Source organism: Megalops cyprinoides, chromosome 3 (assembly GCF_013368585.1).
Source record: "Megalops cyprinoides isolate fMegCyp1 chromosome 3, fMegCyp1.pri, whole genome shotgun sequence".
Lineage (NCBI taxonomy): Eukaryota > Metazoa > Chordata > Actinopteri > Elopiformes > Megalopidae > Megalops > Megalops cyprinoides.
In genome coordinates, this window is record NC_050585.1 from 18380760 (window position 1) to 18405511 (window position 24752).

Sequence of the window (24752 nt, forward strand, 5' to 3'; positions counted from 1 at the left end):
GCAAACAGCGTGGCTTGTTACGGTTTCCCACATCAAACAGTCAGCACTCAAGAATTCATCACACCCTCTCTCGATCCCCTGTTCATGACAGGGAGCCATTCGAGGACTTTTTTTTTATTACTGGTTGCACAGGTTTTCAAAAAATTGCTTGCGGGAGAACAGCTTTAAGACGCAAAGCAACATCTTTGTGCTGTTCAAAGCACATGGAAGTTGCTTAAAATAATTTTAATCCCTTTTGTTATTTTTATTAGATTTTACACCAGTACGTTTTAGGACAAAAACATGTTTTACAACAAAACATTCTATTAATACTTGTATATATTTTTGTTGAGAATAAAATTTCACAATATAGACTCCTTGTATCACTATATGAGCAGTTTACACCCTAGAGTGTTGTCCTGAAAAATCTCTAAAAATCTATAACGCCCCTGTGCACGATATGTGTGGGTTCACTCCAGCCAGCTAAAGACTGCCCTCCAGTGGTTACCAGAGATGGACACCCCGGCTTCAGAAAGTAAAAGTCCTGCCATGTATTTGTTCTAGCCATTCACTAAACAAGGTGATTTCGCTAATTAGCTCCTCTACCTGGCTGAAGAGTTGTGCTAATTAAATTCAGCTGGTGTAATGAATGGCTAGAACAAATATGTGGCAGGACCTTTACTTTCTGAAGCTGGGGTGTCCACCTCTGGTGGTTACAGGTGAAAGCCAGAGAAAACTTCTGAGCCAGAAGTCAGAACTCAGGCAGGATCTCAGGTCCGGTTTCAGGAGTCTCATTTGAGATTTCTTCTCAGTTATCAATCAATCAATCAATCAATCAATCAATTAATGAAACCAAACTTTTAACCAAATCAACAACTAAACACAAATTTGACTGTAGCATTATTTATTTACATAGTCCAAGGTACGTTTTACAATAATATATCCAAACTTCTTCTATAACTGACAAATGAGCTATCAAAAAAAGTAAATTAAAATTGCATCATACCTTATTTTTTGTTTAACACTCAAACATCATATATGCTCCAGCATTTTCTAAACATGTTTTTTTTTGCATAAAAAAGCTATTTGTAATTATCAAGATAAATTCTGAGAGGGGAACATACAGTAGCCTTTTCACTAAAAATGGGAAATCTGTCTCCATGTTCGGTGCAACAACTTGTTGCAGCTGTGTTGCAGCTTGCTGTACCTGTTTAAAATGCATCTCTGTCTTTAGCTATAAAGATTCTGGGTTTTGCAAAGCATCTACTCCACATTACATTGAGTATTGGCAACTTATTGACTCGTTGCTCCATGGAGCAAAGATTTTTGATGTTGAGGAATACGAGTCTCTGTAAGAAAACAGAAAGAAACTTATGAAAAAACTGTCATGAAAGAAATGTTAAAAATGTTCATGTGACGAACCCCAGCTATCCCACAAATGACTTTTTTGTTGATTAGGTCTGGCACTAGTCCACACTACAGGCTTGGGCTCAGAATTTCACACCACCACAATGTCTGAAAAATATGTGCGGTCAACAGTTTAACCAATGAATCGTGGCAAATTATTTTTACTCACCACAAGACAAGAGGAATTTTAAACACACAGAAGCTCTGCAACTCTTACAGGTGAGTAGTTGACTGGTGGCTACATTTAAATGTGTTGGATGATTTAAGACATGATCGTTCATTATTAGTCTTTCTGAAGTGGAAAGTAAAATTGTATCTGGGTTTTTTGCATGAACAAGTGGATCTATGACTCTGGAGGATGCTCCTTTGGCTCCCAGAATTCCCTGCACGGTGGGCATTTTAACATCACATCCCAGTCGAGTCATCAGAGGACATAACAGCATTCCTCTTTGATGGAGATGCTAAAGAAATTCATATGCAAAAGAGCTGCTAGGCAACAGAAATAAGTTATTCCAGACGCGTATGGTGGTTTTGACTCTTTGTTTTGCAACGCACATCAAATAAATTATTCCTACAAAAACCTGTGAGTTTATTGACACAGTGGCAGTGCTGGTTTACCCCGCACAATGGACTAAGCCAACAAAACAGAGCAGAACATGTTAAATCATACTGCAGCTCATAACATCAAAGCTCTTTCAGGCTATCCTCTCTTGTACAAGATACCACCTGATGAAATGTCCAGTAGTCACACAAACACCCATAAAATGATACATTTGGCTAAAAGCATTGATTGTCTATATTCTTATATAGTATTTCAAATGGCACCAGTGGCTCTTCAGTCTGGGGCTCTTGACAGGTGGATCCTCACAACATTCTCACAAATGTACACGGTTGTATTAGACCATGAACAGCACTGCCGCTATGGTAAGGTACAGATATATGCAACAGTTGTTTTGTGTTTAAGCTTTGTACAGTATGGTCATTGCATTGATTTCCGTGTGTTGACCCATCTGGTATAAACAAGGGTTTCCAAGAAAGCGTTACGGGTTCAGCGTTCGCAAAATGTTCAGTGCAGCTGCAGTTTCCGATTGGGAAATAGCAAAAAAATAAAAACTGGCCAACGAGAGTCCAGTCACAGTGACAAACCACAGCCAGAGTGCAGAGTCTGTCACCCTCTATATCTCTCTGGGGTTGCGCGCTTGGGCAGGGGGTGGGGGCTGTTGTAGAGCAATGGGGCAGGACAAGGCAGAGGCCATTGCTGGATGAAACACGGCCCTTTCAGTGTTCAGACTGGTTTTTGGTTTCTTGAAGCAGTAGTAACCTTTGTGTGTCTTTCAGTCTGCAGTGATTCCAGACTTTTCTTGCTGTGGGGCAGAGATAAAGAGAAAAAAAACAGAGCTAAGGTATATGCAGTAATAAGAATCTTGTATTATTACCTTTTTTGGTGATGAGGGTGTTAAAAAAAATTAAATGTCTACATGCAACTTTCACAAAATCCATGTTGTGCATACTGTACTTGCATAGATATCTATGCTTTAATATAAACATATAGATTTACATGTATTTTCTGCATTACCTTCTCCTCCTCAGTGCTTTTCTCTTTCTCTCCCTCTTGTGCTTCCATAGTCTCTGTTTTTGGCTCTTCTTCCTGGTTGCTATCTGCTGCTCCATCCGGGTCTGTCCGTGCTTCTATCTGTCCCTCTGGCTCTTTCAGGGCCTCTGCAGGTCCGCCTGAAGCCTGGGACTCGCCTGGCACCTCCTCCCCTGGCTCCCTTGCTTCCTCTTTGGCCACCGCTGCCTTCTCAGCGTCCCGGGTGCCATCTTTCCCAGCTTCGTCCGGTGTTCTGGCATCCGCCTCCACCAGCTTCCCTAAACTGTCTTTCCCATGAATCGTGTCCCCGGCTCCAGGAGAAGGGGAGGAGGTCTCCTGACTCTCCACGGCATCCTTCGCCCCCTCCTCAAACACATCTTCCTCGTCCCCGTTCTGCTTTTGGCACTCCGGCTCAGGGGAGGGTGTCGACCCTCCTCCTGCCCCTCCTTCATCCCCGCATGACTTCCTGTGCTGTCGCGTGGGGGGTCGTCGCTTCACAGATCCCCGAGCTCTGCTCTACAATCACAGACACACAGCACAGCACAGACACTCAGTACGCTCACAGATATTCTGTATTCTGATCACATATTCGGATCCTGCATTCTTTCAGTGCTGATGTCAGAGGTTACCATATTCTGAGGCTCAAAAGCACTGGTAACCACCCGCAGACTATGTGTGAGTGTTGGCCGACAATTTCCACAACATTACTACACTCATCCTTGTTATGTTAATTATGAACAGGATATAATAAAGGCCAAGCCCGAATCCACCCAGTCTGACTGTGGTCACCTCTCCAACATTGACATTCAGAGCACAGCATGTCCTTTTCTGTGAGCATATTTGACACCAGGCTTTGGCTAGTCTTGCCTAGATTACAGTAATCCTTTCTACACTGACCTAGCTTCTGAGTAAGCAGAGAGCCCACTGGTTTGTCTTACAGTTCTGCCACATTCAGTTCCCTTTGCTGACTCCGGTTTGCAACTCATCCTTTTTTCAAAATGTTTGCTATTGCCTACAACTCCACAAAGATGAAATATATTGAAATCAATTAATTATATATTACATGTAATATACACAGTATATATTCCTGGTTATATATTAAAGTTATATATGTTTTATATATAACATATATGTATATGTTAATGAAAAGCAGAAATATATTTCAATGCACCAAAATGGAAATTATTTACATATATTCAATATATTGATTGGCCTATAAAATATATTCTCTTATATACATTTTCATATTATTTCTTTGTATGGGATTGTGCCAACTGTTCTGCTTCTGTTCGTATGTCACTCTTTCCCTTTGCACTTCCTGCAGTCTCTCTCTCAAAGGCTAAGTCAACGGAGCAAATATGAGAGACACGTGAACCACAGCTGGCGAGAACATGGTGTTTGAGCCCAGGGGACAGAGTGACAGTTATACGCAGATAGGGAGTCTCTCTACCTGGGAGAGCACAGGAGGAAATTAGGTTAAGGGGATTATGAAGCAAAGCCCTCATGTGAACCAGTCCTACACTGCATGTGCACGTGTGTGTGTGTATGTGTGTATGTGTGTGTGTGTGTGTGTGTGTGTGTGTGTGTGTGTGTGTGTGTGTGTGTGTGTGTGTGTGTGTGTGTGTGTGTGTATGTGTGTGTGTGTTTGTGTGTGTGTGTGTGTGTGTGTGTGTGTTTGTGTGTGTGTGTGTGTGTGTGTGTGTGTGTGGGTATATGTGAGGGGGTAAGGAGGAAAGTTTCCACTGGCTTAGTGTGGGCTCAGGTAAGCTCTTGACGCAGAAGTCACATTTGTCACACATTTAAAGGGACAGCATTCAGCCTTCAGTAGGTCTACAGCATGCGCTGTGTTCAGTGTAGATGACTGGACAATGAATAGACCACTGACGTTGCACTTTCTGTGCATCTCAACCAGTCATTGGTTGTGAGGAGCCTCTTAAAAAGGGTAATACAGATACTACAGTACCCATCTTCTAATTTCCTTTGTTGAAGCCATGTCTTCATGGTTGCCAGTTCATGGAATACATATCGAATATGAAAGAAGCCACCACACCTGTTCCTTCAGTGTATGGCATAAAGCATGCATAAACTTACTAAAGGCATAGAAAACACTGAGAAATGGTGAGGACAGGGCACAGTGATGTTTGCTGCACCCAAGCCATGACCATGGGACTGAGGAGGACATTTCCTGTATGAGTAACTGCTAAGATTCTTCTTTTGAGGAAACTAAACACTGTCTCCTTGTACCGGTGAAGGTGTCTCCATTTTCCTGCCGCCCACCCTACCTTATTGATGCTGGGCAGCACACCGCCCTCTGCCGGCTTCTCAAAGCTGGCGGGTGCCTCCTCCACAGAAAGCTGGCGCTGTGGAGGCCGCAGGGGGGCGCTGAGGGGGCTGCAGGGGGGGCTGAGGGAGAAAGGGGGCGAGGGCTGTAGCTTCACCCCGGGGCTCTTTGGCGAGGGCAGGAGGGCTGTGGGAGACAGTGCCAGATTTGCCTGTGACGGACACAGAGGAAAGAGCACTCAGCAAGGGTGGGGTTACAGTCCTGCACTGCTGAATCAGCACAAGCCTACATGACATACCTTACAATATCAGAATGGCTCGCAGCAAAGTACTATCAAAATTCATTACATTGTTAAAAAAGACACAACTTTCAACACTATACACAACTTTCAACACTATAATGTATTCTCTTTTTAAATATTTGGTGTCAAAATGGATTTTTAGAACATAATACATAGTAGTACTATAATTCAGAGAAGCCATACGTCACCATCAACAGCTGATATTTGACCAATGATATCATTCTAACATCACAATAATGAATGTTTTTCTATAACTGAGATACTACAGCATGATGAATGAGGTATTTTTAAGTGTCTTAAACAGGGAAATGTGTATCTGTTTACAATCCTATATTCAAGATAAAGATATGCAAGGAAGGTAGCCATATTTTATATGACCTGTTGGAATTCTACAAGGGAATTCATTTCCAAAGCTCCATCACACCTTAAAGGGCTTTATTTTGCCTTTGGACTGAAGATGTTTTACAAGGCCTTTTAACATCAGGCAAGATTTTAAGCCTGAAGGAACCTTTGGAATTGGAAAAAACAACAAGTCATGAACTGAAAATTCTTCCAGTTGATAAGTAGACAAGAAAAATTAGAAAACTAATGTCATTTTTGTATGAGAAATAATCCTGTAATAAACTGATCTTTCCAAGGGAGTCTGGGCAGCAGTGAGGCAAATTTGCTCAGCAGCTGCTTTATAGGCTTCCACTGAATAGAGAAATAGTGGCATTGAGTCGCAAAATACACGCAAGGATACAGAAACGGAAAGGATGGAGAACAGCCGTGTTTGCATGTGTACCTCAGTCACCTGACAATTCACATCAGAGTCCTGCTTAATCCCATTTCAGTGCTTCAAAAAAAGCAATGCCATAACCCCCCCGACCACCCCTGCCCCCTCCCCACACACACACACACATGCACGCACACAGCTCAGAATGATCAGCTAATTTGATTGAACAACTAACTATAGAGACTGTCCATAACTGCCATTTGAGGCCTGTCATGTACCGTCAAATTTTGGTAGAACAGCCCAAAATGCTCAGTCCCTACCTGCACTGGGGAAAATAGGAACAGAGAGAAACGAAAGCCCTTCTTCTGTCCCATGACTGCCAGGGATGTCCGGCGCAAAGATACTGTGGAGGATCAGCTCTTTGCCAGCGAATGGCTCGGCATTATCTCATTAACTTGTCAACCTGAGCCAACCTCCAAGGTATTCAGGGTAGGCCCCTCCCACTCCTCAACTCTGTACATAAAACTTCCATCCACTAGATGGTGCCATTTCCCTACAAACTTTTTTGTTGACGGACTAGAAACAGTTCCTCTTAGGCACATGTATGGATTGTGCCCCTGCACTTTGATCATATTAAGGGTGGGCAAACTGATCTTGAATCCATCATGAGGAGCCAAAAACACCTTGTGCTTGTCCTAAGGTCTCCTCAGAAGCTCATTTTGTAAAGATACTTGCGCTGTGTGGACACAGCGCAAGTATCCACAGAGAGTGTGGACAGAGCCCAATAGCCAGGGTAGTGTGGGCTTACTACTCCTGGAATCCTCTGCTACCACTGAATCGGTGCTTCTGATATAAGTTATGTTACTTGGTTCTTGTCAGTGAAAGAAATTCTGCTCCTGTAATTGTTGGTAACTTTCCTGTTGTACAGAAACTACTTCCTTTTCCGGTGATAGTGAACTCCTCTAATTTCAGCATCTTCTTGTGTGGGTTCAGGTGTGGTAGATGTGAGAAGATAATATTCAGCTGGCAATTCCAAACAGTGAAACTGGGTGGGGGAGCGTGTATGTGGTTTAAAGATAGCCTGTCCTGCTAAAATGAGTTTCATGTTTCATGAGGCTTCATCTGACAACAAAAAAAACACAAACAACATCTGCAAGCACGGGAGACATTAACACCAGAGGGTTTTGCCCGAACGCTCATCTGTTTGCAAAAGAAATGATGTTCCATTGCGAGAGAGCCCGAGCTCTCACTCACTCACCTGCAGCTTCTCAATGAGAGGAGAGTTCTTGGGCTTCACTTTGGGAGGGTGAGGGGAGGTGACGGCAGGCTTCTGCGGTGAGGACACACACAGAGTGTCACAACAACGGAAAAAATGAAAAGGCGAGGGAGGGCAACCACACTCACAGAACTGCGCAGAACATCTGAGTGTTCCGGGAGGCTAGTCACCTGCATCACCTCCCACCTCCTCTTAACACAGCATACACTCTGAAACACGACATCAGTGTGATGCACGTAAACAACTGGTGAGGCAGATTGCCCAGCATTGTCAAGGCATTTGTGTTGTGATGACATTGTGAGCAATGAGGAGGGGTAGTGGAGAGGAACAGAGGAGAGAAAGGGGTTAAGACCCTAGACTAAGGACATGAGAGACTGAGTGGGTTTGATCCCAGAACGACAAGGTCAAGCACGTGCATAAGACAACCTCAGTTTCCTTGAACCAAAATCTAACTGCGCGGAGTCACAGCATATTTAATGCATGCTGAGCTGTTAAAAAAAAGCAATGCTAATAACTGCATTATTCAAGCAAACTATGCACTTAGGCTGTGGTTCCAGAGGTAAATGTCACATTTCAACACTGCCTGTGGGAATGAGTCAGATGGGCTGAGTAACAGGGTGTATCCACAATATGGCCTACATCAGTTCTCTCTGCTAGCAGCTGTCTCACCTCTTCCTCGCCCTCTCCCCCGTCTGTCTTGGTTTGAAGCTGCAAGGAGCGGGGTGGCCTTCTCCGAACTGGCTTGCTCTGAAATGGAACGGAGACCAGGACCCGCTGCGGTCACTGCACTGACCTCATAACACCGCCACACAGAGAGCGACTGACACTGAAGCTCTGACCCCACATCACTGACGCTACTACACAGCGAGAGACAGACACAGCCACACTGGAGCAGCCTACTGACCCCACAGCACCAACACTCCACACAGACAATGACTAACATAATGACACTGGAGCACTTGTCCCACATTCTGCCAAAGCCACACTATCGCTACACGAAACATTGACGCCGGAGCACTGACCACACAGCACAGACCCTGCCACAGCCACTCTGTCAACACAAAAGGGCGACTCACAGTGCTGACAAAGTACTGACAAAAGCACAGCCTCAAAGCAAGACATGACTGACATTTACATAGCACACAACACAGACATGACTGGTCAGTCAAGGCACAGTGCCAAACACCCTGACCCCCGTACATGACATAGAAAATGACTGACGCACAAACAGCACTGACACTAACATGCCCATTCTGTCACCACAGAGTGAGTGAAACCCTGACATTATAATACTGATACATAGCCAGAGACACATAAACACTGGGAGACTAAACATTAGACACAAACGCACTGCGGGACAAACAGCCTCTTGAGACAGACAGACTGGACCACAGGACCACTGTGGGCCACTGTGAGTTGTTTCCTTTTAAGAAATTGCAAAACTATGATACAAAAGAATGAATGAGGACACCCTCTCAGACAGGGGTGTCAAATCTGACATTTGCTGTGAAGTGATGAGACAGTCCGTTATTATACAGTATAAATCAACTTGGATATAGGGTTATACTTAATTGTGTAGGGTCAAGTGTCAGGCTTTGAACCACAGACTGAAGACTCAGAGTCAGTATTGGATAAGACAATGCTGTAGAGCCTGAAGCTTCACAGACCATATACTGTTGAGTGAGGAACATGTAATTCCTCAGCCACACGTTGTAAAAGTGGGAACCAAATCAATGACATCTAATACAATACTGATGTGATGTAACTAAGTACTAGTATTTTAATACATGCTAAAGACTTCATGTAGTTAGCAGACAACATTCTTGTGTTTGCTTGTCTTAGCTGAGGAGGTTAGAACAGAGAAGTGAATTGGTCTGCACTAAGAGATACAGCCTCCACTGAGCAGATAGTGTTATTCATTTCCTCTGTCTCACTTCCTGAGTCCCTCTGAAGTTTATGTAGTTAATTTAACTCTAACACCAGCACTAAACTAAAACACTGTAACTCTATCACTGTCACTTTAACGGTACTGTCAAATCACAACACTCCAACATTGAAACAGAGTCAAACAGAGAACTTAACACTACTACAGAGTCCAATTGAGATACATGAATAGTGACACACAGAGTCAAACAGAGACACTTTAACCTTGCCATAGAGTCAAAATGAAGGGCAGTACCACTGACACGGAGTCAAACCGAGACACTATGACCCTGCCTCAGAGTCAAAATGAGGGGCAATAACACTGACACAGAGTCAAAATGAGACAGTGTAACAGTGGCACACAGAGTCCCACTGAGTCTAACTGAAATAGCAATACACTGACACAGGGTCGAGCTAAGACACCTAAAATGTGGCATAGAGTTAAATCAAGACCTGTAGACACTAACAGAATCAATCAGGTATGTTAAAAAACCTGATCTGATTCCATACCTCTCTGTTATTGCCATAGGTTTCAGCGCAATCAGCTGATGAATTATATTGTGGTGTTTTTCTGATGTGCCTCAGGCTTCTAGTTTCATGTCACTGCCTCTGCGTTTCAGGTCACATGTGCGCTCCATACTACACAGAGCCGTCAATGTGATCTTTATTACTCTCCCTGTCACGCAAGCAGAGACTTGTTAGGTTCACCAGCTCGCAAAAGCCAGCACAGACGTGACGGGACTTGAAGAGAAGATGAGAAGAAGGAACAGAAGCACGGTGAGGAAGAGGAGGAAGAAGGCAAGAGTAAGCGTCAACCTCACCCCTTCAACTGCAGTGGGCATGGGCAGAGCATGACCTTTGAACCTTCCCGCCAACTCCGCCACCGAGGGCTTGACTAGGGAGTCCTCCTGGAACACACAAAGAATATGATACAGACTACAGATCATGACATCACAGTGGGTGAACACACACACACACATGCCAGCATACGCAAACAAGTGTACACATGCACACACACACATACATGCACTGAGAACATAGCTAAATTGGTCAGTAAAAATACCTGCATCAAATATCTCACAACTGTAAAGGCTGAATTTCTGAAGGGGAATCAGTACAATTAAGCAAAGGAGTTACTATGCTATGCTGTATGCATATGCTGTATGCTATTACATCTGGAGCTATGGATGTGATGCCAGGACTTTATGTTCAAAACCCCACTACTGCATCTCTGTAGAGTCTTTCAGTAAAATAGATACATAAATAAAAAAGAATATCATAGAAGAAGAAGAAAATGTCATAGAAGAATATGGTAATAACCTGATTTTGTATAATCTGAGCAGCTGTTAACTGAATCCTGTGCCCTGCTATAGCCAGAAAGCCCCTACTTAGTCTTGTTCTGCATAACAATATAAGACAGTGTCTTAACACAACATAGTAAATGTCAAATGTTCCTCTTCCCCGCATTCCCTCTTTATTTTCACAGCTATGTTTTTGTCTCCCATTCGGTGGTGCTCAGACGTCCCTCTCGCTCCGTCTCCTCTCCGCTTTACTGGCAACTTTCATTTAGATGCCAAACAATGACGTTAACACACACTGGCTCCATTGAGACCTGAGCCAAGCTGCCCGGGTGGAGAGGCTGATTGGTAAGATTTTGCAGATCACAGGCATACACAGACGGAGGCACACAGCTGAAAGCCTCAGCAGAGTGGAGTGGGATCGTTGGGTGCACCAAAATACTTCAATCAACACAGAAGGAGCCCCAACTGGAACTCTTGAGAGAATGACACATTAACAACTGAATCCACACCAGCTTCAGAACTATACATGTTTTTTTTTCCCATGTATGCAGCCCTGTTCTAGGAATCTGCAAGTGCTTTTCAGAATCTGCTAATCTGCTACATTACATTATTGGCATTCAGCAGACGCTCTTATCCAGAGGGACTTACATAGGTTACAATTTTTATGTTATCCATTTATACAGTTCCGCACCCAAGGGTACAGCAGCAGTGCCCCAGCGGGGAATCAAACTGGCAACTTCTGGTTACGAATCCTGCTCTTCACCACTATGCTACACTGCCACTAATCTCACTGCAACAACCTCTGCAATCCTACAGGAGCGCTTAGGTGCAATCCTGGAATCCTATACACTTGCAAGCAGACGTTGGCTATTTTTCACAGGGCAAGTCACACAGTGCTGTACAACAGAGTGGGTGCTCACTGGATGCAGAAGCTCTACTCTCCTAACATCTGATCTGAGCAATTTGCAGGCACCTATCCAGTCAAAGGGTGCCTGATCATAGTGAAACTAGGAAACCCTGGCAGACTTAACCACCCCCATCATTGGCAAATGAAAGCCAATTTTTTCCACCACGGAGGACTCCGAGCCATGATTGGTTGATGAAATGGCGGGGATAGAACCTGAACCACTGAGCGCAGAGTTACTCGGGAGCCCGCTCTGTCCATGCAACCTGGTCTTATTTCAAACCTTGCAGTGTTTGTGTCAGGTCCTGAACACCCGCTCTTGTTACTGAACAAGTACAGTCCTTGGACATGGCCCAAAAACAGACGTTCTACTATTGGAAGTAAATGGAAAATGCCTGCCTCAGAAACAGCGGGATTTTTAGTTGCCTGCACTTTCTTTCACTATTTTATGACCCATATTGGTTGGTCACCTGGGTGCTAATGCCATTGTGTAATCAGCAAATTACAATTGCTTATAAGGATGCTGTTTTCAAACCTGTGGGTGAACATAACAACAATATTCTATTATGACCAGATATTCAGCTCCTGAGTTCCATCCATCTGGGAGGTTCTGGCTGTTCATACAAAGTTCCCTGACATTTGCATTCCTTTGTTAGGGGTGTTCTGTTTTAGACCACACCCCTTCCAGATTGTTCATAAAGATACAACAAATTCAAAACTTACAGTTTCAACAATGGCAGTGACAGAACTGACAACATGACACACACACAGGCCTGAATATCTGGCCATACTAAATAGGATATCTATGACAACATTATTGCGGATTGTAGCGTTGAGCACAGTAACTAAAGCTAACCTAAAAGGAGGATGTCCGCATACCTGAGATTTTCTGGCGCATTACACATTGCAGTATGGATCTGAGACATAAGGACAAACAGTGCAGACCGAGGATATTACATCTAGTTTTCCACCTCTGGCAGCACTTTCTTACTAGGCTAAGCAAGTTTCCTACTTTCCATAACAGGAAAACGTGAGGCCTGTAAAAAAATTTAAAGGCAGGGAGGGGGCTTCATTTAGCAACGACAACAGAACAAAACAAAATAAAAAAGGCTTTGAGAGGAGTAAGCTGGAGAGATTGTCTCAGGAGGGTGGACCTCTCTTATCCCTGTTGGACAAAAAGCTCCGTCTGACTGGCTGCATGCAGCAAAGGCCAGCAGAGCAGCTGCTCAGTATCACACAACAGCCAATGACTTCAGCGACCTGTCCACACTGCCTTATCTCCCTGATCCTGCTCTCCCCCTGTCTCTTTCTCTCCCTCTCTGTCTACCGCTTGCTGCCTGCCTGCCTCAAATTTCTCCATCATGGGATATTAGCAGTACCTGCCACTGGTACCTGGTACAGGCTTACTAAACGACACAGTGAGGATCTGTTTCTCAATTAAATGCCTTCTTTATGGCCATAAAATTAGTCTCAAAGCTGACTGCCAGTGCCCGTCTCTGATAGTACTGCTCTGACAGTAACACACTCTAACGTAGAGTCTATACTGCATGTGACAGCCAGGCCTCATCATCTCTAAATAACAAAAATATGATGGCTTTGTCTTGTAGAGGAAGGCCAGGAGGCTGCAGACTACACCAACAGTGCAGTCTATTCATTGCTAGCAGGGAGATGATTGGAGTCAAACTGCGGTCCTCTATCTGTGGCCTTGGGCTGAAAAACCCTGTTTTTCAGCTGCCAGCTCTCACACGGCACTAATTCCCAGAGTGCCCTAAGCACATGATGTCATAGACCATACTCCCTTCTCCCTATCGCCGTCTGTCTATATCTCCTTTGCTCCAGTCCATGAAAACACAGAAGTTTCCCCTAAACACTCCTGCTCATTGTCAGACACACGCATTCCTCCGTTTTTTAATCACTGCTTCAATTTGCTTTCCTTTTTTCACTTTCAGAATGATGTCAACTTGCGTCTTACCCTCCCTCCTCATGCCCAAAAACATCGTGCCGTCACCCGCTCGTCCACTCTGTTATTTTATTTATTTTTTGCGAGGTCACTTTACCCAATTCACATCCCGCCCCTTTCCTCTGTTGCTTTTTTTTTTCCCCCGCACGATAATTACAAATCCCCCTGCGACCCACCAGTCTCCACCCTGTTCTTTGTATCGTATGGAATTGTTTAACTCCTTCCTGTCTCCAGAAAGCAAGTGGCAAAAAATTTGGCCTTGACAACCAAAGACAAAGGAGGTGAGGTTTGTATTAAACATTTAGTTGAGTTGACTGAACAGAACTGGGGTCAACTGATAGAAAGCACAAGAGAAACATGAACCCACTTCTGTCCTCATACACACACACACACACACACAGACCTTTTTCCTGGCTAATGACCCACATTTTCTTTCCTTATTTTGACAAACCGATTATGAAACACATAAACAAATCTCCATTTCTGTTAATGATGGAGCTCAGCTGACTCTTTTATAAGAGTGGGAACCCACAGCAGTGTGTTATTATGAGACAGAGGAGTCTGCTCTATTTTAAGGGGAAACAGCCTGAGAAAAAAATCACTGGAGCTCTCAGGACCGACCCCGAACACTTGGCTCTTGCTGTGGCCCCTAAGGAGGGACGCCCAAAGAGAGCTTTCTCATCCCACTGACACTTTAACCCCTTATAGACCACATGGACAGCTGAAACATGGCTAGGGAAGAGATGAGAAAAGGTTCATGGTTCATACAACTGAGGCTCTTTGAAACAGTATAGTAAATGCCTCATAAGTCTCATCGTGCTAGTAAGACAACCTAGTAAACAAGCTATTTGTTAACAGAACGGGCCTGGCCAAGCACCCACATACACAAAAATGCTCACAGAAGTACACACACAAACACATACATGCATGCATGTACAAACATGCAAATAACCATTCATGCACACAAAAACATGGTCATACACACACAAACACACAGAGCAAAAGACACGCAGTTTTTCACATGTATATTAAGTTTCTGGGAACTTAAAACTGTTGCTTAAAAGAACACAATCTAACAGATATGGATGAACAGACTACAAACGCAGAGCAGTGAGAGCATGCAAGATGTATTTACATTTGTGGCCTGGTGTCCCAGTGGATTACGCCTTGCCAAGCACACAGTATCCTCAATCCCTACACTCCACTCCCACCTTCCCACCCATCCTCCCTTTGGATGTGAATTTCGCCTCTGAAAGGATCGTCCCAAACACCAAAACTGCTATTAACGGCAAGACTATGAGAGCACGAGAAAGAGAGTGGGGGAGTTAGATCATCATGCTTCCCCGAAATTATGGAGAGCTTGAATTCTTGGCAGCCGGGCTTGTGGAAGCATTGGGCCACTCCAGGCCAGTGATAAGGAAATCTGAGGGGACAGACAGGCGGGTGGTTGTGTGGGAGGTGGGGTTGTCAGAATGTCCCAAAGACGTGGCCAGAGCCTCCAGCAGACAGTCTGTCTAGCAGAGATGACATGGCAGAGTCCAAAACCTGTGAGAAACTCTGCTTGTCAGAATGATGGGGAGGTCTGTCATTATTTTACTGCGGTCTATTTATTCACTAAGCAAACTTACAATGCAAGTCATTCATGGAATAGTCTTAAAACTGAGACAAAGATGGATTTTGACTGCAGCATTTGAGGTACAGGGCCCTGCTCTGTGGAATGACAGCAATGCCCGTCACTGGAGCTCAACTCTTGGCGTGGTTCCATGGTTCCATTGTTCTAGCCACTACTCCGTTCCGCTTTTGATGAACCTGTTCAGCATTCAAACCCCACTGTGTCGCCTGACGAGGTTCACGCACCACCGCCTTACTGTTATATGCACACGTGGATGACCATAACAGTACATATACAAGCTCACATGTGTATGCCTGCATGTGCATATATGATTTATCTTCACCCGATTTTGTCTCATTAGCACTCACCTGCGATAAATCACACTCGATCAGGTCTTGCTTAAATATTACTCACTTTGTATGTCAGGTCACATCCTGGTGAAGGCTCTCTAATTGAAAGGTATTGGTAATCTGTTTATAATCTCCTATATGGATATACCAAGTTGTTAAAGGTGATTTTATCAGTCTTTGGTTCTTTTTGGGTGAGTGAATAAATTTAGCAGACCCTGTCTAAAGGGCACCTTCTGGGCTGATATTTAACCTCAGGATCACCGATTTCTGATTTTCTTGAGAATTAATAACCTTCCCTGAGTGATTTTTTAGGTCTACCCCCATGATATCAGCTTACCCAAGACACCAAGAATAGCTCAATAGCACATGGCAGCCAGGTTTCTTCCAGCTTCACAGAAATAAAACCATTAATGTTGTTTTTCTGTGTGCTCATTGCTCTGATTATGCCCTCAACCATCGCCCCCATCCCCACTCACAATCTCTCTTTCTCCCTCTAACTCTCACTGAGCTGTGAAAAGCACCAGCCTCCCTCAGAGTTCCAAGTGCTGTCTAATTTCTGCAAGACACTATCAGCACAGATACTCTATGAATGGCCCAGATATTCAGCTCTGTGTGCTGAATAAGGTTCTGTCTCTACCATTGTTGAAGCTTTCAATGCTCTTATTTGCTGGGTCTGTCATTCTTAATGTGTCATGGTCAAAGCAAGAAAATCCATGACTAGCTGTTACCAACCGGAAGGTCTTAGACGACAGACGGAAGGGACACAGGAGGTGAAAATGTGGTCATAATAGAAAAAACAGAATCTGTGCTTTCACCGTGTGACTTTCTGGCGGGGAGTCCGCAGGAAGTACGTGCAGGCCTGAGTCCAGCGCCGACGATCAGGAAAAAAAACACCTGCACGCTCTTCTGAGAGGATGATGTCACCTCGTGGCACCATCCAATCCAATGCATGCTGTTTTTTTACTACATTGTTTTACACAAAATAAACACACCAAATGAATCACCCTTGTACCCTCATCCCATGTCCAAATATTGCGAGGGGGGTGAAATTTAGGAAAATAAAAATGTTCCAGGGTACATTTTTTACAACTATTGGCAGCGTTTTGACAAAAAGTAGAGAACAAATCCAATAAAACAGAAAAATCATGCAATTAATTTACTACAAGGTCTCTTCTTCTCTAACAAAGACAAAATACAAAACTATAGTGTGTAAAAATACCTGCATCATTTGCACCACCTGAACCACAAACAACATAATTATCATCTTTAACCAACTGATTAAACAACCAGTGAAATATCCCAGCCATGGTGATTTATCTACCAGATCTCCCAGAAGCCTTTGAGAGCTGCTTTTCCCCCAGAGCCACAGACCCTATCAGGACCCCATCAGAGGACACCCTTGCGTGAGCTGTACAAAGGCACTCTTTGTCAGGCTCTGATTGAAATCAGCAGCACAAGAGAAGAACAAGCACATGACTTGATTTGTACGGAAACACGATTTCTGGATGTTTTCCGTGAGGAACGACAGCTTAGCAGAAATTGTAAGCCATGTCGTGCCGTGACCTGACCATCCTGGTGGTTCAGTCGAACAAGGAAGGGGTTAATTACGACACAGGAAGAAGAGCTATGGCCGCATTTTTGAGACAAATATGACACGGACGCATAAGTTTTGTCATGCTTCTGTCTTTCCAGCAGGGCCTAGTGCTCAAAAAAGTACCCCCTGCCCCACCCCGACACTGTCACGTCTGGTTTAGCTTCGGCTTCTTGTGGGGACAGCTTGTTTCAAAGCCTGGGACTGTCTTTGCTGTGAGTGCATGAGTCAGAGGGTAAAGTCTGCTAAGGGAGATTCTGCGCCCTCTTGTAATATCCTCCACCCCACCCAACGCCCTCTTGGTCCTCGCCACGCGCCCAGCCTCCTGGGTCTGGGTGTCCTGCCAACATCTGACGCTCCCTGCCATGCGCCGGGCGGGTGGCTGCTGATTTCTCCGCCCGATCGCAGCGCTGATGGAGACGACAGTGGTGTGCTTTTCTCCGCTGCTCATCAAGGATAATACTGAGCTATTATCATAATTTCTCATACACACGTGTGCACGAACACACGCACACACACATACATACATGAACGTCATACACACGTCATGAACATAAAGACACACAACATACACAAACAAACACAAATATATGAACACACATGCACGTATGTATGCATGCACACACACACACACATACACATATACACGCACTCATACACAAAAACACACACACATACATTTGCATGCACACGCAAACACATACACACAAACTGAATGCAAGCACAAACACACACACATGGACACAAATACAGTGACAGGAGAAAGATCTACATGTGCAAACTCAGACACACACACAGACATGCGCTCATATGTATACACACCCACATATGCATGCGTGTATGTATATGTCTAATTGTACACTCTGCACTTATACATTCTGGCAGGGATTTATAGTGTCACAAGTATCTAGGCAACAGTCACACACTGAGGAGGTGCACCGAGGTGCATGCACCTGTTCCCCAGCACAAAGTCTGATGCACGTCAGAGAGTGGACAGACGCCGCCTTCGTGCGCCGTTCCAGGAAAACGTGAGGTAATGTTTTTCGGCTCTCTCCATTCCGTACTATGGTTTTCCAAAGCCTACACTGAATGAGCTTTTTTATTTCATATTTCACTCTTCACAAGCTGGCTTTCCATGAGTGGCTGGTGAGGCCTCTCACAGTCTGAGGGACAAACTGATGCTTGTGACACGGTGTGCTGTGTGCGTCTCAGGACACAGGACAGGAACTCAGACATGATGATTAAAAAGAGGGAAATGGAATGAAAACAGCCAAGAGGGATGTGGAACAGGGAAGTAAAAAATAGGGAATATGGCTCACTTAAAATGGCTTACAGTTGTCCCGCAAAGTGACTGGTATTACTTAAAGGGGTAGTGTCTTCACTTAAATAATCTTTTTCAACTGTATCTTTATAAATGCACGTGTGTGCATGTGTGTGTGTGTGTGTGTGTACGCACATGTGCATGTATGCAGGTGTGTGGTGCATGTATATAAAAAGTTATATATGTAAGAATTCCCATTTAGCCTCTTTTTGGAATGCATTTTACAAGGCAGCTAAAGTACACTAAGCAGTGAAGCTTACCTATCACTCAAACCACCCTCCCCCACCCCCACCCCACACCCCAGTCCCACCTTTCACCCCACTTTCCCCTTCTCCTTGGCCGGAGAGTATCTCTCCTCTCTCTGTCACGTGCTCTCTCTCTCTCGCTTCTTTCCCCGTCTCACTCATTCTCTCTCCTCTCTCCCAGAGCCCTCCTCTCTCCCCAAGCTCCCCGTGTCTGGCTCAGACAGGCTGCCCAGCCCTCTGGCAGCTGTTGAAGAGTGGCTGACACAGGCTGGGCCTTGGCAGAGGCCAGGCATAGCTGGCATTCAGGAGATAATGAAATCACATTGCTGGGAGGCCGAGCACACCGCACACCTCGCGACACCCTCTCAGAGTGCCGAAGCAGCCTCTGAAGAGAGGGAATCATATTAAAAAGCACAAAGGGTAAAACATTAGGCCTCCACACCCAGTACGGCTCATGGCGAATTCTGGCACATTGTTGTGTGAGCTGCTTGGCTTCATGGATTCAGTTACAACCACAAATAGACTGTCAAATAGACTGACACTATGTTTTATCTGTATCTGCTGAGACCTTGTGTGTCCTTATGAACCATGTCCAGATATTCAGCTAATGTCACGCTTATTCAATACCTATTAACTATTAAGACTTTTTTCTTCTGAACATTTTTTTCTCACCTCCAAATTCTGTTTCAATGGTCTGTAAGATAAAAAGGTACATTTGGCCACATGCTCATAATCTATTTACTTGAATTTAAGTTCCACGCCATACTCCACGTGTGTTTCTGGTGCACTGTTTTCCTGCCTGACCACTGAATGATCTATATCTACCCTACCAAAGCGTATCTTTCTCTGCATGATTTAAACCCAGCACTTTTGTGAGAAACACAACAATAACAAGCACTTCACAGGCTGCAGACAGGAAGTGAAGTCAGAGAGAGTACGATAGAGATAATGGCTTGGCTTGCTTTCCCATGTACATAGAGTTGTTGGCCAGATTTATGCATCTTTGGATTGTCTTGAAGTGACAGTGCAGACTAAGTGCTGTGCAGCATGGAGGCAGTGGACATGCATGCTGTACCAGAGGAAGAGGAAGAGCAAAGCAAGACAACAATCTCTCCTCAGCGGGTCTCACTCCCTACAAAGGCAGATTAAAATCATGTCCACCCATTGCTGCACAGCTAAAACACCCATGAGGTGCAGCCAGACACCATACTTCCCTCACAGATACTGTGCACTCTCGTCGGTGCTTTCATCACGTGCCACTGCCGCACTCCCTTTGTTCAGAGGCCTTCTCCTGAACGCTGCCCGATCTCAGTGAAACAGAAGTGGCCTCCACACTAGACCAACAGTTCACCATCGCGGGCAGACACAGACGACCTGACAATTTGCTGACAACTTCCTTCGGCAGAGCTTAATCGTGGTAAACCAGCATTCCCTGTGGGGTAATTAATGACCATCACCTTGTGTACTGCTGACAATGGTGCCAATTAACTGCCGGTCTTCATGTGCTAATTGGGACGGTCAATTGAATGGTGAAAAAACAACCTGGCAATGTAAGAGGAATTATTGACACTCCAATGCATCTTACCTTGACCTGCCCCAGACAAATAAACTGAAGAGAAAGTACATAGATGGATGCATCAAGCCATACTTCTAACCAGCATAAAAGTTTCATTTTTAAATACTGTACATATTGATTGTTTCCACAGCATAACCTTAAAATTGCATAAAAATCAGATATACTTGTTAAAGTTAAACAGTAAGATTAAGAACATATTATTTTTAGAGGAAAATGTGTGATCTCCTTTAAGAAACACTTGTAAATGACATATTATTTAACATACAGCTGCCATTGCAGCTCTGATTGAAATACATGTTGGCGTACTTCTAATGGGGGCTTCTGGTATGTGATGAACAGTGTTATTAGCGGGTGCAGGGGTGGTCAGTATGTTGCAAGAGCGGTAACCGAGGATGCCGAAATGGCAGCAGCAGCTGTGGAATTGTGACTTTTTTAAAACCATACTGGCTGCAGATTATATAATAAATGTTTACTCCATGTGCTTGGCTGATGTTCCCTGCAGTGACGGGCTGCAGCTTGGCTCCCCAGCAAAGATGGACAGAGCTCGGACAAACTGAGCCAGGGTTTCCAGCCTGTCAGTGCGCTGGTTAGCAGCCAGAAACTCCACCGACTGCAGACGACCTGTTGTGATTCTTTTTTTTCCTATCCCTCCCTTTTCCCAAGGGCTTTTGGCATCTCCTCCGCAGTTAAATCCTCTCTCACCCTGTAAACAGCACGCCCTGAAACACTTTTATCGGCTGGCACAAAGTGGTCCTATAAATAACGTGGACCGCGATCTCTCCCTCTCTCTCTACCTCTCTCTCTCTGGCAACTGCGTCAACCACAAGTTAATATTACAGGCGTGTTATTAGGATTTTCCTAAGTGACACTAATCTCCACAGCAGCGTGCTCTACATGCAGCTGAAACGCAGCGCTGGCAGGTATACACGATCCTCTCCTTCATCAACAAAGGCAGGTCTCAACAACTCTGAGCAGCCACGCACTACATGTCCATGTCAACATCTCTTGAACAAAAATGTTCACTCTGAGCATTGGGGGCATTTAATCTAAAGAGACTGGTGCAAGCCCCCCACCCCACCCCCAAATCTTTAAAAAGTCTCCTCTCCCCTTTCTCTTCCCCATCCTAGGCGCTGCATATACACAAACACACCAGCTGCATGCCCCATATTAACCTGTAGTAAGAGCTAAACTTACACCACTTCCTGTGCTTGTGACTGCTGCCATTCCACTCATGCTTTCTTCCGACTTGAGAAACGAGCCGGTGGCGGCCGCAGGGCCCCCGAGAGCACCCAAGAAGGGGGCTGCCGCCCGCTTCAGCAGAAGTACAGCTGTGGAGCTGCGCACCCCCACGACATTTTTTGTTTCCCAGGCAAACCGGATCAAGGGAAGCGGAAGCGAGGTGTAACTAATGCTGCCAGCAAACAACGTATTAGAAACAACGTATGAGAGGAGAGACTCTGAACAGCGAGAGGGGGCCTACCCCAATCCCACCCGGAGCTCATTCAGCACCATCAACCCCGGCTGGGCTTGTCACAGAAACTTGTGTCATTTTACACCTTTGTCCTACTCTACCCCCCCTTTCCTCAGCTCTGAAAGCATCAGACCCACCTACTGATGGTGACAGACATGTTCCTGTCTGTTCCATTTCCTTACTTGAGACATATGGTGCTGGTTTTCGCTGTTCAGCCACAGTGAAGTCTACACTTACACAGACCCAAATACAAAACTAAAACCGCTCTATTCCATCTGTGATATGATTACAGCTGGTATCATAATGAAACATCTTGCAACAATATTAGACCTTGTAATGCAGCTCTTTCCTCCAGACATATCAACACGCTGGGCTTCTTTAAAGGCTCAGGGTTCAGTGCTGTTGTCTTGATTTAGTGCTGCACGATTGGTTCAAACGCCTCGACCCCAGCATCGTTCCCTGGAGGCCTTGGGTGCCCTAGAGGAAAACAGCCTCATGCATTCTGACGATGGGATAGAGAAGCCAAAAAAGCCAGCCCATCAGGTCCAGCTAGTGCTCCCCAGAATGTCTTTTTTTCTAACAGGGAGACTCCCGCAGGCCTTAAACATAAATCTGACTGTTGGATTGCCTTTATTTTCTTAAGGAAACACTGTACAGTAACTGAGTTTCTCACAGGATTTCCAATGTTTGTTAAAACAGTGAAATGGATCCCACCTGACTACCCAGAATCCCCTCCTTTCCTTCAAGGGGCTATTGACAGTGGCCTTTAAGATGACCCTCACGCTCATTCCTGACCCTATAGCGTAGTGCTCCTGCTCTAACCCCTGTGTGGGCTGCATGCAGAAGTCCCACCTTCTGTACCCTCTCCTTTGCAACTCACTGTGGAACAGAGACTGTAACTTTGACATCTGTTCATTTCGCTGACTCTGCTGGGCATGACAAGCAACAGAAATATACAGGGAAGTTGCAGTAAGTGGAACACAAAAGCAATATGTAAGGAAATTGGAGAAGTGGTTCATTTCCACACCGGCCTCTCTCCGTCAGGACAGAGCCTTTATCAGCGCCATCTGAGAGTCATGTGAGCACTGCTGATTTCTGTTACGTCACAAATAAAAACGAGCAAAGGAAGTCTCAGTCTCAAACTTGATTTTACTGTAAGACATGGATGATTAGGACCATGACGATGATGCTGAAAAAGTTTGACGTTTGCTATGGATGAATATTAATATTTTTTCTTTCTTTCTTTATTGCTTTAATTACAGGCCTAGACTATTTTCTACAAAAATGAAGTCTTTATTATCAGCGCACTTTCACATAGGTCCTTCCGTTATGCTTCATATGTCAACGGTTTCAGAAACGGAAGTGGTTGTGTCTTTATTTCAGCATTGTGCAACACGTGGACAACCTTTTCTTATCCCCCAAAAATTCAGACTTAATGCAGAAGTCTTTTTCAATCTGGTTAGTAGCTTAAGAAAAGCATCTTAATGAATCACTTCTAAATTCTGCTTCATTACCAGGAGGCACCAAATGTCGTTCCATCGTCGCTTTCTCCCGTGGAAAGCATTAATTTACCAAAATTTCCAAATACAATAACAATACCAAAAAAATAAGATTTTAAAAAGTCCCTTCTCTAAGTTTATCAGGCAGTAAGATGCGAAGACAAGCTGTAGCTCCTTCTTCCAAAGCAACTCCTCACACTGGAAGGCAACGTCATATGTTCTTTAAGCAATGCACGTTATTATGGTATTCCGCAATTCAGTGCTACTGCCATGAATTTAAGAGTGCTTTGGGCGCTTGAAGAATTGAGTTTAATAAAAGCGCCGCGTAAACATGTACTGTAAAGTTTAGCACAATGATGTATGACCAGTTACGGGTTAGCGATTCATAACTTCTGATTTGTATGCACATTGCCGTCGTTGCACACTTGCTCAGACTTATATCGTCCATCGGGCAACTTTGTTGTAAAGCGGATCCTCAGAAGCTCAAGCAGCGATATCGTTTGAAAGGCGCTCTGAGACGCATAGCATTGAAATATGGATAACCAACCCGCATGAGTTAATTAAAGTCGTGGACGCAAAAAATCTAATATCTTCACAAGTGCATTTACAAAAACAAACACATGCGCGCGCTCATGACTGGACTGTCAAAACACCGCGCTAAATGTGGAAATCAAGCGGCAGCCTTGTTTAAATTGCCTCAAGTCTATTTAATAGTCTGTAAAAAAGTTTCTTTACCTCCATCCTCGAGGAATCCTTCCGTAGTTTTTAACGCCCCTTGTTCCCGCTATGTTTTATTTTGGGGGCTAGACAATCTACTGCTCTCTGTCGACTCGCCCTACTTCCAAATCGCCCTCTCCAGCACTGTATAAGAGAGTGTCTTATCCTAAGCGCCGTCCTGCAAACGGGGTGGTCTGCGTTTATATTTAGGCTACGAATCGAACAACACGTCCAAGACTTTCCGGGTGTGCGGCATGGACTTCGTATAAAGTAACTACAGAGAGAAGTAGCCACCGCGCACTGTGCCGAGTTGTTTTTGGTCCTCCAACTGAGGTTTGCGTAAGAACTTGAAGAAAGAAAAAAAACAATGAAGATGGTCGGAGTAATTGCGAGGAGGTGCGTCTGTCATCGCATCTCCTGTTTGAAAATTGTGTTTGTCAGACCCGCGGGAGAGGAACTGTGCGTTTTAACAATAATTGTAATAAGTACAATAGAAAAAAAAAAAAACAAAAAAAAACAACAAATACTGTTTTACCCATTGCTGATTAAAGTATTCCTCGCATCCACTCAAACCTGTATCTGCCGATAAAGTATTATCTTATACAGTAATTTACATGTAAAATGAACTTGTTACAGAGCATCACATCCTACAGTCAGGGATGCAAGTCATCTCATGTGTCCAAAATCTGGTTCTTTTGGCAGATAATGAAGTTGTTTGATGTACGATTGAAA

General features: G+C 44.4%; 1 protein-coding gene across 2 annotated transcripts; it reads right to left on the reverse strand.

The window, feature by feature from the left end:
• Positions 1-1006: 1006 nt before the first annotated feature.
• Positions 1007-24345, reverse strand: dub (duboraya). 2 transcript variants are annotated; one of them, XM_036524450.1, is made up of 7 exons: positions 24039-24345; positions 10295-10381; positions 8220-8297; positions 7533-7604; positions 5260-5469; positions 2963-3493; positions 1007-2750 (listed from the first exon to the last, which is right to left on the reverse strand). In XM_036524450.1, exons 1-7 carry the CDS (start codon positions 24042-24044, stop codon positions 2721-2723), a joined length of 1014 nt encoding a protein of 337 aa, XP_036380343.1. In that variant the 5' UTR covers positions 24045-24345; the 3' UTR covers positions 1007-2720. The 2 variants fall into 2 exon arrangements, with proteins under 2 accessions (XP_036380343.1, XP_036380344.1); XM_036524451.1 differs by lacking the exon at positions 8220-8297.
• Between the last annotated feature and the right edge of the window lie 407 nt (positions 24346-24752).